The following is a 14,676-nucleotide window of genomic DNA, read 5'->3' as shown; positions in this document are numbered from 1 at the left end:
CACGTGTGCCCCTGGGGGTACACAGAGATCTTCCAGGGGGTACATCAACTCAGCTAGATATTTGGCATGCATCCGACAAAGTGGGCATTCACCCACGAAAGCTTATGCTCCAATACATCTGTTAGTCTTAAAGGTGCCACAGGACTCTCTGTTGCTTTGTTCAATAATAGTGTGTTATGACACATTTGCATTTTTATGTCTGATTTTGTAGGCAAGTATTTTTTAAGTGAGGTGAAACTTGGGGTATGCAAGACAAATCAGACTCCTGAAAGTGATACATTAGTCTTGAAAGATTGAGAGCCACTAGGTTAGAGCACTTACCTGGGAAGGGGGAGACCTGGGTTCAGGTCCCTCTCCAGAGTGGGATTTGAACCTGGATTTCCCATGTCCTAGATGGGTGCCCTAACCCTTTGGCCCCGGGGGGTCAGTGAGAGAAAGGGCACCTCTTCTTTCTCAGATTTGTGACTGGAACCTAAATCTTCTTGTAAATCTAGCCTGAAAAATCAAAATGCTTAGTTTGGAAAGCTTGTAATGAACCATTTCAACACTTCTGATTTTTTTTGACTGAACCAATTTGTCAAAATAGACATGAATTTATGAAATGTTTCAGCTGACCCTAATCTGCATTTTTCAGTGAAAAAAGTTTCAGCTGATCAAGTTCATCCAGCTCTAGTAAATTACTGAGATGTTTAGCAGAAAGGTGCAAATTAATACTTTTATTACAATAGTGTCCAGAGGTCCCAATTGGGGTAGTTTTTAAATATATAATAAATGCTCATGCTTCAGGGCATAATCCAGGAGGAAACTTTCCCTATGATCAGGTTATTCCATAACAAACTGTCTGTTGCAAGGACGCTTGCTCCTTCCTCTAAAGCAGTGTGAGATAGATGAACCACTGGCCTGACACAGTATGACCATTCCTGTTTCTATTAGTACTAGCTATAGTAGTATTGTCACTGGCAGAAAAAAGCTCAGGGAAACCCAGCATTGCTATTCTGCGCTACTAGTAGGTGCGCTACTAGTAGATGCTCAAATACTACAGCAAGGAGGACAGTACAAGAGTCTATTTAGAATAGAAATACCTGCCAAATTCCAGCTGTTCCTTTCAGTGCTGGTGAGTAGGACTCTTGTCAATTTCATATGGCCCAATATCACTTACAACAAAGCAGCAAGTAGGCTTAAAAGTAGGATAGTGCAACAAAGTGTGCAACATTTATTAGAAGTTGGAAAAACATCAAGGGAAATTACTGGAAGCGCCAACACTGAACAAAATAATAGAAAATAGACTGTAGGGGGAAAAATCCTGCACTAGCAGGGGATAAGCTAGCTGACTTAATATGTCTTTACTTCTGTAAGTTATAGGATTCTAAGATGCCCTGGATAGGCATCACTGATGGGTCAAACATTTTAGCAATCAAAGAATTTAAACATGACTGTAGCCTTTATTATGGAAAGACTGACTACTTCTTTTATCAGGGGGACACACATTTAGGGCTTGTCTACCTTGAGAGCTTTCCTTTAATTAGCTACTATATCAGAACAGGGACATGTACTTTATTTCCAACATGGAATAGTTTAAATGATAGCAGAAACCATTCTATGACATTTCATTTGCGGTCAGGGATTCAGTCATCCAAAAAGAAAAAACAATACTTCTCAATATATGAAATTTGCTTTCATCCAGAAACTAGCTGCAACAATCACTTCAATTAAGGTAGTCCATCAATTAAATTTCCATTACACTTAACTAGGGACTGCCTGTGTTATTAATTATTTTTAAAACAGACCGCTAACTTTTTAATACTGGGCTTAGAGGTTAGTCCAGCCAATGGATACATCCAATCTTGGCTGAAATTGACTATGATGCTCAGAATAATAAATCAATATTATTTTAAACTAATGGTCTTATTAACAAAAGACTATCAGTAAAATCAGACTCAGCTTTTCCATTTTACCAAAGCTTTAGAGGCTAAATCCATTTCTATTACAATACATCCCTAGAATGCTGTGTGGAGCATCATTCTAGGAACGATGGGTTACCCTAGGTCTGATGTGTAATGATTACAGGAGTTCAGTCTACAGAGATTATTTCCACTTTGCCTTTGGCTAAGAGCATGTTAAACATTGCAACAAAGAAGTTTGTGCTGATTCAAGTGCAGGTTGGACACAAATTTCGTACTAGAGATGAGCTGTTCTTACAAAGTGCTAAAGAGGGCAGAAGGGTAAGGGGAGAATCCAAAAGTAAGTACAGCAGCGTGTTTTCTGGATAGCTATTGCTTGGCTGACATTGAGCAGGGACCAGACCTGTTTGGATGAATTATTCAAACTGCAGCAGCACACTGTCAGTTTGCTGGCAGAAACCTTTCCCGCCTAGTCCTTGGTAAATCCCCACCTAGTAATTTACCTGCCAGGCACCACCGTTTCCAAGTCTTCCGCACTCTACTTCCTATGCTCATGGCATCTTCGCTTGAAACACATCATTTTAAAAGAGAACCCATGTTTCAAAAGGCATTGTTAGAACTGTGAAAGCAAAGTCAGGTTAGGAGCAGAGAGCAAGAGCCCATAATGCAATTGTCTAGCACTGTTTACTCAGAAGCACTGCAAGTGAGTCTGCTAAAAAAGAGGCCATGGCACTGGGTGAACCAGTAAACCTCTAAACACTCCACTGCAGAGTTTTCAATTTCAGTCATGTCAGCTGCTATTTATTATCAGATTTTGTTTAGGGGGGTTGGATGCAGGCTTTGAACAGCCTGAACAACATGGAAGTGGAGCATTGTGACACTTATATTTTCACTTGCAGGAGCACGGCTTGCAAAACAGCTCAGTTTGCTACCATAGCAGCCAAGACTGTCACAACAGATAAGATGTTAAGGTCCTTCTAGATTCTCTGTGGACTTCCTGAAGAGGGAAGCAACAGGCAAGCCATGGATTTAAACAGAGTATCCAATGGCAGGGCCAAGAACAGGTTGTTTAGAATAAAGAACTGACCCTTGCAAATGGTGTTCTGTTAAAGCTCCTGGAAAAAACAATACCATGCTGGGTTTTCATCTCTGGAGGTCCAGGAGTCAAATCCTGTTTAGGTCACAAAGGAAAATGAGCGCTGGGCAGTGTCTCGGGAGTACTTGTTCTGGTCATAAAATGGCAGCACTATTTGGCATGATTGGCGGTCTTTGCTGGGGACAAACTCCCAGCAGGTGTCTCCCAGTGTCACAGGCTCAGTAGTAGAGCTGTCTGGGGAAGCTTGCAGTATGCCTGGGGACACAGTTCCTGTCTCTAATTACTGTGTTAAATCACGTGGGATTAAATATTCAAGAGTTTACAAATGCTTAGGTACTCGCAATTGAGGCCTGATTTTCAAATGTGCACAGCACCTATCGGCTTCCTTTGTGATGATCCTGGCTCCTGCTCAGCACAACACATACTGAGTGCTTCTGAAAATCTGGCCACTTACTTTGGCGTCTAAAATGGGGGGCAAGATCTTCTGAAATTCAATCCTTACTCACTACGGCTTTCCCTGGGGCAGCACAAACACGTCTAGAGGAAATTGAAGGAGGTAAAGTCTCTGGAATATATTTAGCTAGGATTGCACAGAAAGTCAGAATGCTGTCAAACAGTGAATTCTGAATACAAAGGCAAGGGCAGCAGTTTTCATGACCCTGCTCTGTTCCTGTAGCAGCTTAAGCTTCCAATACAATGTCTCCCCTAAGTTCTCAGTCGAGATGAGGAGAAATGGAGGAAACAATTGCAGCTACCAGGGAAAATAACAGGTGAGCAGGCTGATGGAGTCCTCAAGCAATGTTAAGGAGGGAGGATTTACTAACTAAGTGAGCAGAAAGGGAGAAGTCCTCACTCCCAACCTGGAAAGAAGGATTGCATTAGAAACTGCTAGGGTGGGGACTGGGAGGAAGGGAAGGGAAAGAGGTCTGCTGCTCTTTATTTATGCAGGTTTGTGACTATGTTGATCGACATCATGTGTGGACAGACTGGTCACATTCCTGGTGTTGGTGTTTCTTCTCTCAATATCACCAAGCCTCAAGCTTTCAGCTTGAAACTCAGACCCTTAAAACTTCCTCCAAAAAGTTTCCAGGTTTTGGAGGTACAGTTACAAAGCGGTGCTGAATAGAAGACAGGAATAGCACCAAGATTGTCCTGCCCAGGCAGGCTGCAAAGAAGGCAGAGATCTACAATTGTCTAGACTTGCTTGGAAAATGGAATATCATTTTATTTTTTATTTATTTAATTTTGAAAAGTCAAATGACAGAGAGAAATCTGGAATATTAAGCCAAGAGGGAAATTTCGGGCTTTTCAATCCATTCCATGATTTCGTAGTCTTTGATTTATGGAGACCCTTTGGCTAGTCAGTCTGGAAAATAAAAGGCCAGAAAGAATGGAAAGGTATCTACCTCTGTACAATAGCCAATGGGCTTGTCTACACAAGGAAGTTGACCAGGACAGATAGAGCAGGATAAACTATTCTGGACTAACTCCCCCTTGTGGCCACCATTCCTGTCAATTTCTCCATGCAAACAAGGCCTAAGTAAAAGTTTACCTTTGCATTCCTTACAATGGCTCTCTGTTTTCTCAGACCCCTGGAAACGCTGCAGTTGGCTGCGAGCTGCAGAGATCCCTTGAGGTACAGAGTTTATTTACATTCATAAACTGCTCTCCTCCTTAAGGCTTTAGTCACACGTAAAAACTATTTTCAATAAAGTAAATTGCAATGTTGCAAACTGGATCAGTACATTTTCCCTATCTAACCCAGCCCAACAGAACTGATCAATCTTGAATTTTTCACCTTTAAGCCATCCCTCTTCACAAAAGCCCAGTGAAATGGGCCTTGCAATATGCCCTGAAGATCAGGCAAACTTGGGCTCAGCTGATCTGAATTGCTGCAGTATCATGCAAAGAGAGATATGGTCTCCAAAGGCAGGACCTTGCAAGCCCTTTAGGACTTTAACCCCTTGAAATGCGCATAGCCAAATGTTGGAAGCTCTGATGTGTTTCCTGCAGGCAATAACATTAAGAAAGCAGATACACATAGTGCTCTTCAGATATAGCCCCACATAGTAATCTAGTCTGGAGACAACAAAAGCATATATCCTTGTAGTGGGGTCTGCACCCAAAATAAATGTTAACAATCTTAACAAGCGCAGATGGAAAAACTACATTGTCACTTATCACGTGGACAACCAGAAGCAGCTGGGAATCCAATCAGAGCCTCAGTTCACATACATGGTGATGGGCAGTAGTAGTAAACCTTATGACGGAATTTGCAATTTTAAGTAACAAAATTTTTTTTTACTTTATCAAAATACTAAATTTTATTTTCACATGTACATTTAGTCTCCCCACCATTTCCATTTGTCTGACCACCACCTCTGCTATGCCTTATCAAAACATTCCATACATATTTAAAATGAAGCACAGGGTGGAGTTCTGTCTTTAAAAACTAAACAGGCATTTTGGACAACACATTCTTGGCAAAGTATTCTGGATGACATTTATCAGACACAGTAGGGAAAGTTCTTCCAGCATATATAAAAAGGACAGCCAAATATTAATGGTTACAGAAATAAGACTGCACATTTTAATGAACGGTTTAAACTGTTTTCTTTCTTACAGAGTCTGTCTCCACTGCCAGAGAGCTTGAATAACCTTCTGGTCCTGTGTCCGGAAACAATTCTTAACATAGTTGACAAATTTGGCTTCCACTTTAGGAAGGGCAGAACCCTTTTCTATGGTTGCCTGCATCTTTGCTTTAATCTCCTCTAGTGAAAGGGGTACTTTTGGTGATTTTGGACTTTGTGGTTTATTTTCCTTTTTATTAGATGCCGGAGTTTTTGATTTAGACGCTGGTGTGGACGGCTTAGAATCTTTTCCATTCTGCTTTGATTTCGGAGTATTTTTTGCTGACAAATCCCGGGCAGGTTTCTTCATTGGAATCTTCTCTTCTTCCTCTTCATCTAAATCATCATCATCTTCATCCTCATCCTCATCATCTTCATCCTCATCATCATCATCTTCTAACAATTTTGCTTTTTTTCTGTGGAGTTTTAGCTGCTATTCCGCTTGCTGGTCTCTTTGCTGAAGTGTTTAATATCTTCACTTCATCTTCATCGTCAGACTCTGGTTCTTCCTCTAATGCTACAAGATGCTGGCCACTGACATGAACGGGCCCTGAACCACATTTCAACCTCAAAACGACTGGAGGTGTAATCTCGAAGCCACCTAAAGAAACCGTAGGCTGTACTGACATTTTCAAAGATGCCAGTGTGACTTTAATAGGGTTCCCTTCATAGTCCAATGCCTCTGCTTCTATAACGTGTAATTCATCTTTGGCACCAGCGCTTAAACTGACTGTTCTCAGTGACAACTGGTGTTCATTTTCCTCATCATGCACCTTGAAGTGATACTCCTTATCTGCCTTTAGTTCACAACCGAAGAGGAAGGTCTGAGGGCGCAGGGGGCCCATGCTCTCCATGTCCATGCTGTCCTCCATGGTCTCGGGCCTGCTCCTCGGGGGGCCAGCAGCTGCGCTCTCCGGACGGAATCGCAATGGTGGGCAAAGCCCTTTGAATTGCATGTATACATAGTATCTCCTCATGTAAGCTCTCAGTTTCTTGATCCCTCTTGTCCCCGTGCCCATGCAGCAGACAGATTTTAATCTGCTTTTGGCTCTTACCTCCCCCATAAGATGCCTTACAACTGGACTGGACCCAGACAGGGAAATTAGTACATGTTCTTCCACTCGTAACAGAATGAACCAGGTAAGCTGCTGATCCTTGTTACCCAGGCAACTGTGAAGAGTACAGCCTGTTCACTCTCATTATAAATTATAAAAAATATCTATTTTCTTCAAAGTCCTGGTTTCTGCTATGCTCCAAGTAACTATATTCAAAAGATATATGTATTCTGTAGCAGCACAATGTTTAAAGTAAAGTTTTCCACTGGTTAAATTAACCATGAAAAGTGACCAGTTTCAGAAATGTAATTAGCAAATTAATTTGCAAAATAATTTGGCAAAGTGTTCGGTCATTGGTACCGTGACCTGCGTCTATTGGGGGTTCAGTAGTCTGAGGCTTTATAAGAGGAAATCTAAGAATCTTGGGAGCACAAACTAGATAGCGCAGAAGGGGGAAGGGATGCCTCTCTTTTAGCTTAGTCTTTGTTGAACTACCGTTTCAAATCTTCAGCAAAGGCTCAGCAGCATTTTTTGCCTATTAGCATGAGGGAGGATGTGAGGCAAACCCAGAGCCAAACCAGTGCTGCTCGCTCAGCCATCCCTCCAAGAGAGCTGCAGTGAGTCTTCACTCAGACATGCAGCATCTCAGCTGCACTGACTTACCCTTCTGACAGAGCCTGCGGTAACTCAGCCTTCAAAGCATGCAACAGCAGCCTGTCCCCTAGCAGAGCCTGGGTCTGATGATCCCCCCAGACTCAGGTATTTCCCCAACCCCACAAAAACAGCAGATCAGACTGTGCAACAGCATTACCTGGCCAGGAACTACCTTACTGCCTTGAAGTGTAACAGATCCTCCAGACTCCCAGACTGCTCTTGATTCTATTCCTGCCCGAGCCCTGTTCTAGTCTTGTCCTTACCCTACTCTGACCTCACTCCAGCCCTGCTTCTGCCTCCTGACCCTCAGACTCCGACTACTCGGCTTTTATCTTTGGCCTATATCTAGACTCTGGCTACGGTATTAATTCTGGCATGGCTATGGACACTGATCTCAGTTCTGATCCTGGCCTGTTCTCAGATTTCAGTTCCAGCGCTGCCCTCAGCTCAGTCCCGACCCTACCTCTGGCTTTGACCTCTGCTTCAACTGCTAGGCCAGCTACTAGGAGGGAGCACCTGACAGAAGGATCATTTCTCCATCACAGGGAGGGATAGTATATATACCACCAACTAGGGCTGAAACAATTAGTCAAATGATCTAGAAAACATAGGACACATATTTTAAGGAAGGAAAACTGCAAGATTGTCCAGTTTATGGCTCCTATTACTCTAAACTGCAGCTCCAAAATCAATTATGTTAAAGAATCTGGATTTGATTATGTATAGAACATGTGCTTGTGGAGCCACACCCTGAGACATTTAAAACTGAAGAGTTTGAAAGAGCCCTTTAACCAGGGGGAAGAGGTAGCAAGCACTGCTGCCCCAGCTGCCTTGCACCACTTTGCCAGCAGCCCTATGAAGAGCTGACAGGAGCCATGAATACTCTGAGGAGCTGCCAATCCTTTCCTGCAGCAGTAGCTCAGTAACACCCTCAATGACTGCCCATTACTTTGCAGGAGAAGGAGTGTAACTATAGGTGCTCCACTGCCTGCTTCCTTGCCAGGCTATAGGAAATCCAGGGACAGTAGAGTAGCTGCTCAAGTGACTCTGCCTTAGCCCAAGGGAGCACCTAGCAAAGGATGACTCACCTTCCACACATGTCAGGAGCAGGGTGGGGGGGAGGTAGGGAAAGCTTAGCGCCAGCTCAGCCCCCCAATTTCCTGCCTCAGCCCCAGAGCAGTTTAGAACAACTGGAGGATAGCTCTAACTTGTGACAGCTGAGTGTGTGTCCTTAATGAACTACAGACCAGCTGAGGATGGCTGGCACACCATGCTTACCAACCAAACCCCTTCCCCACTCCCAGCATGTCCTTCTCACCAGGACCTGTGAGAGATATAAGCATAGATCCCACCTACCTTGACTCTAAGCCTGCTAGGGACTCTTGTCTCCTCAGGGTAATCCCCACTAGAGTTGGTGGGTGGTTTCTATTTATTTTGAACCACCTGAGCTTAGAAGGGAGGCTTAGGGAGCTTATGAGCCACGAACAGGGCAGCAAACAGGAGAGTTTCAGAGGGAGTTTGGAGATGGAGTGAGAGGGGCTTCTTTTCTTCTAGGTACAGTTCTACACTCAACAGGACGGCCAGAGATGGAACAGTGATTATGACCTGCAATGTTTTCTTTCCTGTCTGAAGTCAGAAGGGACTTACTGTGTATAAAGTGCAAGTGGGTGGCTGTGTTGGAAGAAAAGTTTCTTGGACTGGAAGGGCAGGTACAGATGCTAAAGCCTCAGAGAAGCTGATGAGTTCCTGGACAACCAGATTTGGGTAGCATCGCTATTCCAGCTGCAAGGAAGAAAGGAACTGGCCACTAAGGAATCAGAAATGAAGGAAGAAATCAAAGAGGAGGCTCAGCTCTTTGTAACCACTGGAAGCAAGAGGACAAGGTCACATTCTACACAGCTGGCGGCAGATGAGGATGAGCAGGCTGTGACCACCAGAGAGAAGAGGACCAGGAAGAATATCACAAGTTAGAAATTTCCAATCGATAACAGGTCCTCACAGTGTGGAAACTGTGGACGATATCTCCTGTGTGCCAAGATTGATATCAAAGTATGCATCTTGCAAGTTGAATGCCATGAACCAGTCTTGGGGATCTATAGAAGGGATTATGAAGGTCAGAGTTACCATTCTGAATTTGAAATGGTGGCTGAATCCATGGGGAAATCTCAAATCTAGAACTGGGCATCATCCCCTTTTATCCTCAGGTTTAGAAAGTTATGGAAATAACCAGCCCCCCCCCCCGCCTCCCCCCCGTTCCCTCTGAATTCCAGGGTCACTGAATCCACTGCTCCAAGATTCAAGAGGGAATACACTTCCTGCATTAAACAGAACTCATGAGAGGTGTCTCTGAGGAGCAGTGGGTGGGTGGGGGAAGGAAGTGACTAAAATTGAAAGGAATATATATGTAATATCGAAACCCCCTGATCTGAGGTAATCAGATTCCAAGTCTCTTGAAAATGAAAAAGGCAGTTGCCAAAAGGGGGGTGGGAAGAGGAAGAGGAAGAGGGATATAAATCCTCCAGTGGTTTTGACTGGCTTTTGATGATGTTGCCAGACTTGCTGCTGCAAGGTAGATGCAAAGTGTGCAATAGAGGAAGAGGCAAAGGGCCTCTTGCACTGGAACATTTTCTTCTTAGTCAGCTCTGATGACCTCTGGGTTACAGTAATAAGTAGAGGGCTCTGTCTAGTAAAATTTTGGGACCTAGCATTCTCCTAGGTACTAGTCAGTGAGTAGACTCCCAATGAGCGGAGAGTGGTTCTTGAATCTTTCAGAGAATGTAAGGCTTTATCAGTACACGTTACAGGCAATAGCCGTAAAATGGGAGGTCTTTAACTGTTTGAATCTCCCTTGGTATGCCCAAAGATTGGAGCCAGGAAGCCCTGAGTTGATATCTGTACTGAGAGGTTGATACTGGGTGAATTGCAACTGTTGTCTCAAGTGGTACCGTGTATTCTGTAATGGGACTGTGTCAAGGTATCCAAGGGACCAGATTTGGGCTGCGAACTGCATTTTGGCTAAGCAGCTTGAGATTTTTCCCTCATTTTATCAGGCCGTGGGTAGGGTGACCTAGGTTTGTACTCAGTGTGGGAACAGAGTTCCCTATACCCCTTTCTGATGACTGGGTACAGGAAGTCTTAACTGCTTTGCTGGACTCAGCCATTGCCATAAAGGCTAAATCCCAGTACAAGGGAAGTCCCTATCTTGAACAGAAAATCTTTTGGTTTTTGAAAAATGCCAATGCTACAGAAAAAGAAACGGTACTATCTAAATATTATATACAAGGCTAAGGAAAAAAGTGCACAGTACCTCGAGAAAATGGACAGTGCAGGGTTTCTGCCTTGCTTCCAAGAAGGAACTGAGGGACAATTGGGCCTACTTTGATCTTTAAGCCGTTGTATGTGTATCCATCCATCCATCCAGGGTGCAGGCATGCATCTCAACAGACACTGCTGACCAAAATAATCCAATCTCATGTGCATGGGGTGCATGTGAATCAGAAGTGGAATCCAGTTTGACAATCACGTGAAGAACTGATTGTAGCCTTTGATCTTTTTGAAATAATCAGTTTGGTCCCTAAAGTTGTGCATCACTCCTCTAGTAGAATCTTTGGTTATGATTCCAAAATAGATTTTTCTAGGTAAGGAAAGCATCGGAGAGAGCAATAGACGTCAAAACACTCATTTGTTGGACGGTACTTTTTTCAAAGCATCAACTAAAATTATCGATACTGTTTTTTAGGGCTGCCCATAAATGAAAACAACTTTAAGGATATTGATGATTTGAGGTAAAAAATAATTTAAAGTGAGCCATTTACACCAAAATTCAGCTTATGCAATTCAAAAGAGCTAATATGGGAACCCCTATAGAATGACGTTGAACGGCAGCTATAAGAGATCCTTAATCAAAGTAACACCAACCATTACTCTACTTCTTGTCTATCATTGTTGTGAATTATTCTCACAAAAGCAGATGATAACCATCATCCCCAATATAGACTCTCCCCCCTCAGGAGATTTATTGAAGTGGACATTTGTATTGGATGTCTTCAGAAATGTAAAAGCAAAGTTAGTATTTTTCTTAAATGGATGATAATTTGACAGGGATCTTTTGAAGTGCCTGACAATGCTCATTGACATGACCCACGGAAGTTGCAAAATCTTTAATGTAACATTTAACTGTCAAAAACAGAAAACGTATAAAATTACATTGTTTGGTAGAAAGAATCAGCCTTTTTTGTCAAATGTTATCATTTTGTAATTTAATTTTTTTGCCTTTCAAATAACAAATGCTTGGGGGAGGGGTGGGGATAAATAAATAAATAAAACGTAAAAATACGAAGGCAGGTCAAAAAAATGCCTCATCAATAGATGCTCAGGAAATGCACCAAAAGCTGTTCTAATACACGAAGAAACCAGAAGTTTGTAAACATAAGTCCATGCTTATGATCCTGGAAAAGAATGGTTCAGCGTAACCCATCAGCTTAATCTGCAGCAAGGGAGATTTCAGTCATATATTAAGGACAGTTTTTCTAACTATAAGGATAGTTAACCACTGGAACACGTTACCAAGAGAATTTGTGGTTTTTAAGAACAGGTTAAACAAACACCTGTCTGGGATGGTCTGGGTTTACTTGGTTCTGACTCAGTTGAGGGGGCTGGACAAGATGACCTGTCGAGGTCCCTTCCAGCCTTACCTTTCTATGAAACAGATAAACAAGTCTCCAGAAGTTCAATCCTTGAGGGGGCCACTTGGGGATCTGGGGCAAAATCAGTACTTGGTCCTGCTAGTGAAGGCAGGGGGCTGGACTCGATGACCTTTCAGGGTCCCTTTCAGTTCTATGAGATAGGTATATCTCCATATATTTTTTTAAATATTTTTTTACCACCCGCTGGGGGAAATTGCATACTGGTTTGACTGAGTTAAAGCAACCCAGAAAACAGAGAATTGTATGAAGTAACCAGCCTGATATAGAAGAGGGGTCATTCTCACCCAATCCAAGAACAGCTGTGAGGCTATGACAGGAGGGACGGACCCAGCAGAAAGGATTTGAAGGACTTTGAAACCTACCAAGGTCTTCAGGAGGAAGATGGGTGGCACCTGGTACGACAGGCATCCATGCAAGTTGCTTATTGTTTTCAAGAGGCATTTTGTCCATCATACTTTTGCTTTATGAAGGCTGGATGATCACTGGCTAATCCTGTCACAACCCCTTGGAAAGAACTGGACAGCAGGTGCTGAACTAAACTCAGACTTACTGAGGTGATCACAGTGAGTTTCATGAGGAAATTGCGGCTTGAATGCCTGGCCTAGAGAGAGATGTACACGTTTCCACCCAAAGAGGTGATGGCTAGAGGCCCAACACCTGAGTGAGGTGTTCTCAAGGAGGCCATGAAGGGGTCAGAGGTGCAGTTTCCTCAGCAACTTAACAGCCCTGGTCTAGGTGACATTTAGGTACTACCTAAACAATGAACACGTCATGTACTAAAATTACAAGAACAAGAGGCAAACAAGAACAAGCCAGCACAACCACTAGCAGAAGCAGCATTTTAATTTCCCAGCCTGCCACGGCTACATGCTCTCCCAGGCCAGTGTCACCCAGCTTTCAGGTGAAAATCCCATCATGGTTCCCTCCCTTGTCATAAAGGGGAAATTGCAGTTGCTTTGTGGACTTTGGCAAGAGATGGCTTTCCGCCATCTGGAGCCCTGTGCCCTAGTTTATATCAGGCAGGTAAATCTTGTCATTTGTTTCTTTCATGGCAGTTACTTCCAAATTTCTTTCAGAAATTTTCACGTTTCACAAAAATGGAGGACAAATAAATAAAATAATGAAAGTTGACACTCCTTGCAGCTTTAACATTAAGAATGGGGGTTGTTCCAATTAAAAATGATGCTCAAAAAACCTGAGTGGACGGACACATCTGAAAAATCTACTATGTTAAGAATGGACAAGTTAAAGTTAAGTCATGACAGCAAGATCTTCAGTCAAACTGCAAATGCAGGGAAACTTACCCTTTGAATAAGATACAACATGACCTTCAACAGGACTAGCAATCTAGAAGTCCTCATCCAACTGTATTTACATTCAGAATCCCTACATTTTATATACCAGTTACATAGTGTGCTAAAACATTAAAGCTTGGAACTGGTTCTTTATCAGTCTGTTTCTGTTCAGTGCTGATGTTACCTGTCATTAGTGGAGAAATTGCATTACAGCCTTTTAAGACTCTTAGTTCCCTTGTTAAAAATCTGTAAATCGTTTTAGAGGAATGAGAATGAGATTACTGAACCTTCCACTTATTTCGATCTAATCCATGCCTATCATTTTGACTGATATATGTAATTGATCTTGTTTAACTATATAAATCACCCAGGCCTAGGGCAGTTTGCACAGCGCAGGATAATACTTATAGTGTTAGCAGTGATGACACTACAACCTTCAGTTATTGACATCGTATCATATAGGCTCAGTCTTGTTCAGAGTCCTGGCTTGCCTTTTTATTTAAAATGACATCTCTCTTTAACCAATGACTGTGTTATCCAGTAACCACCTAAAGTAAGCAAAATTGATTTAAAAAGGGTGGAGGATGTATTATTTTTAATACAAATGATTTAGTTCCTGAAGTCTTAATCCAATTAAATGGAAGAACAAGTAATGCAGACATTAAACAAACAGAAAGTACTATAAAAGCACTGCCTTCAGTCACGCAGAAACTGTGCAAAAATCCACCCCCCACCCCCAATTTTCCCAACAACTTCAGTCCTAACAGCTGAGGAACACCAGTCAGAGTGCTCATGTGAAGAGAGACTGGCATGGTGTGGTAGCTTGGAGAGGTGCATGAAGACAGATAAGGTAAAACCACCAAACCATTTTTTAGCCATCCCCCAAACCAAGATTTTTAACTCAGGCCTTCAGGGGTGAAAAGGCTAAGCTGTTAACCTGCTGTTCCATATACCCCCAAGCATCTTTTCTGCATAGCACTACAGTAGATATGATCAGGCGCTTAAAATTGCTCTTGTTGAGTTGGGCAAGCTAAGTTCCTATTTCTCTAAGGACCGTCCTTACATTCCATGTCAAATTCAAATTTACAGCTACGTGAAGTAGGATAGGCTGGCCAATTATATAAATGATCTTTCCATTATTGGTAGCCAGGTGCTTAGCACATTCTCACTTTAGTGTACAGGATAGATTAAAACTCTTCTTAAATTCCCCACCAGATATCCAGCTGGCCAATCAATTATAAATCAATGATGACCCTTTACAACCACCATTACTCGTGGGGGGTGAGATAAGTGCAGCCTTAAAGGAGTTGAAGGAAACCAGAGGTCAGCAAAGGTGCTA

General features: G+C 42.7%; 1 protein-coding gene across 1 annotated transcript; it reads right to left on the bottom strand.

The window, feature by feature from the left end:
• Positions 1-5,535: 5,535 nt before the first annotated feature.
• On the bottom strand, positions 5,536-6,558 carry LOC135882362 (nucleophosmin-like). Its single transcript, XM_065409259.1, is given in 2 exon segments — positions 5,536-6,025; positions 6,027-6,558. Coding segments are annotated over 2 exon segments (882 nt in total). The 5' UTR covers positions 6,500-6,558; the 3' UTR covers positions 5,536-5,616.
• Between the last annotated feature and the right edge of the window lie 8,118 nt (positions 6,559-14,676).

The sequence above is a fragment of the Emys orbicularis genome, chromosome 8 (genome assembly GCF_028017835.1).
Source record: "Emys orbicularis isolate rEmyOrb1 chromosome 8, rEmyOrb1.hap1, whole genome shotgun sequence".
NCBI lineage: Eukaryota > Metazoa > Chordata > Testudines > Emydidae > Emys > Emys orbicularis.
This window is presented reverse-complemented; position numbering and strand designations above follow the sequence as displayed.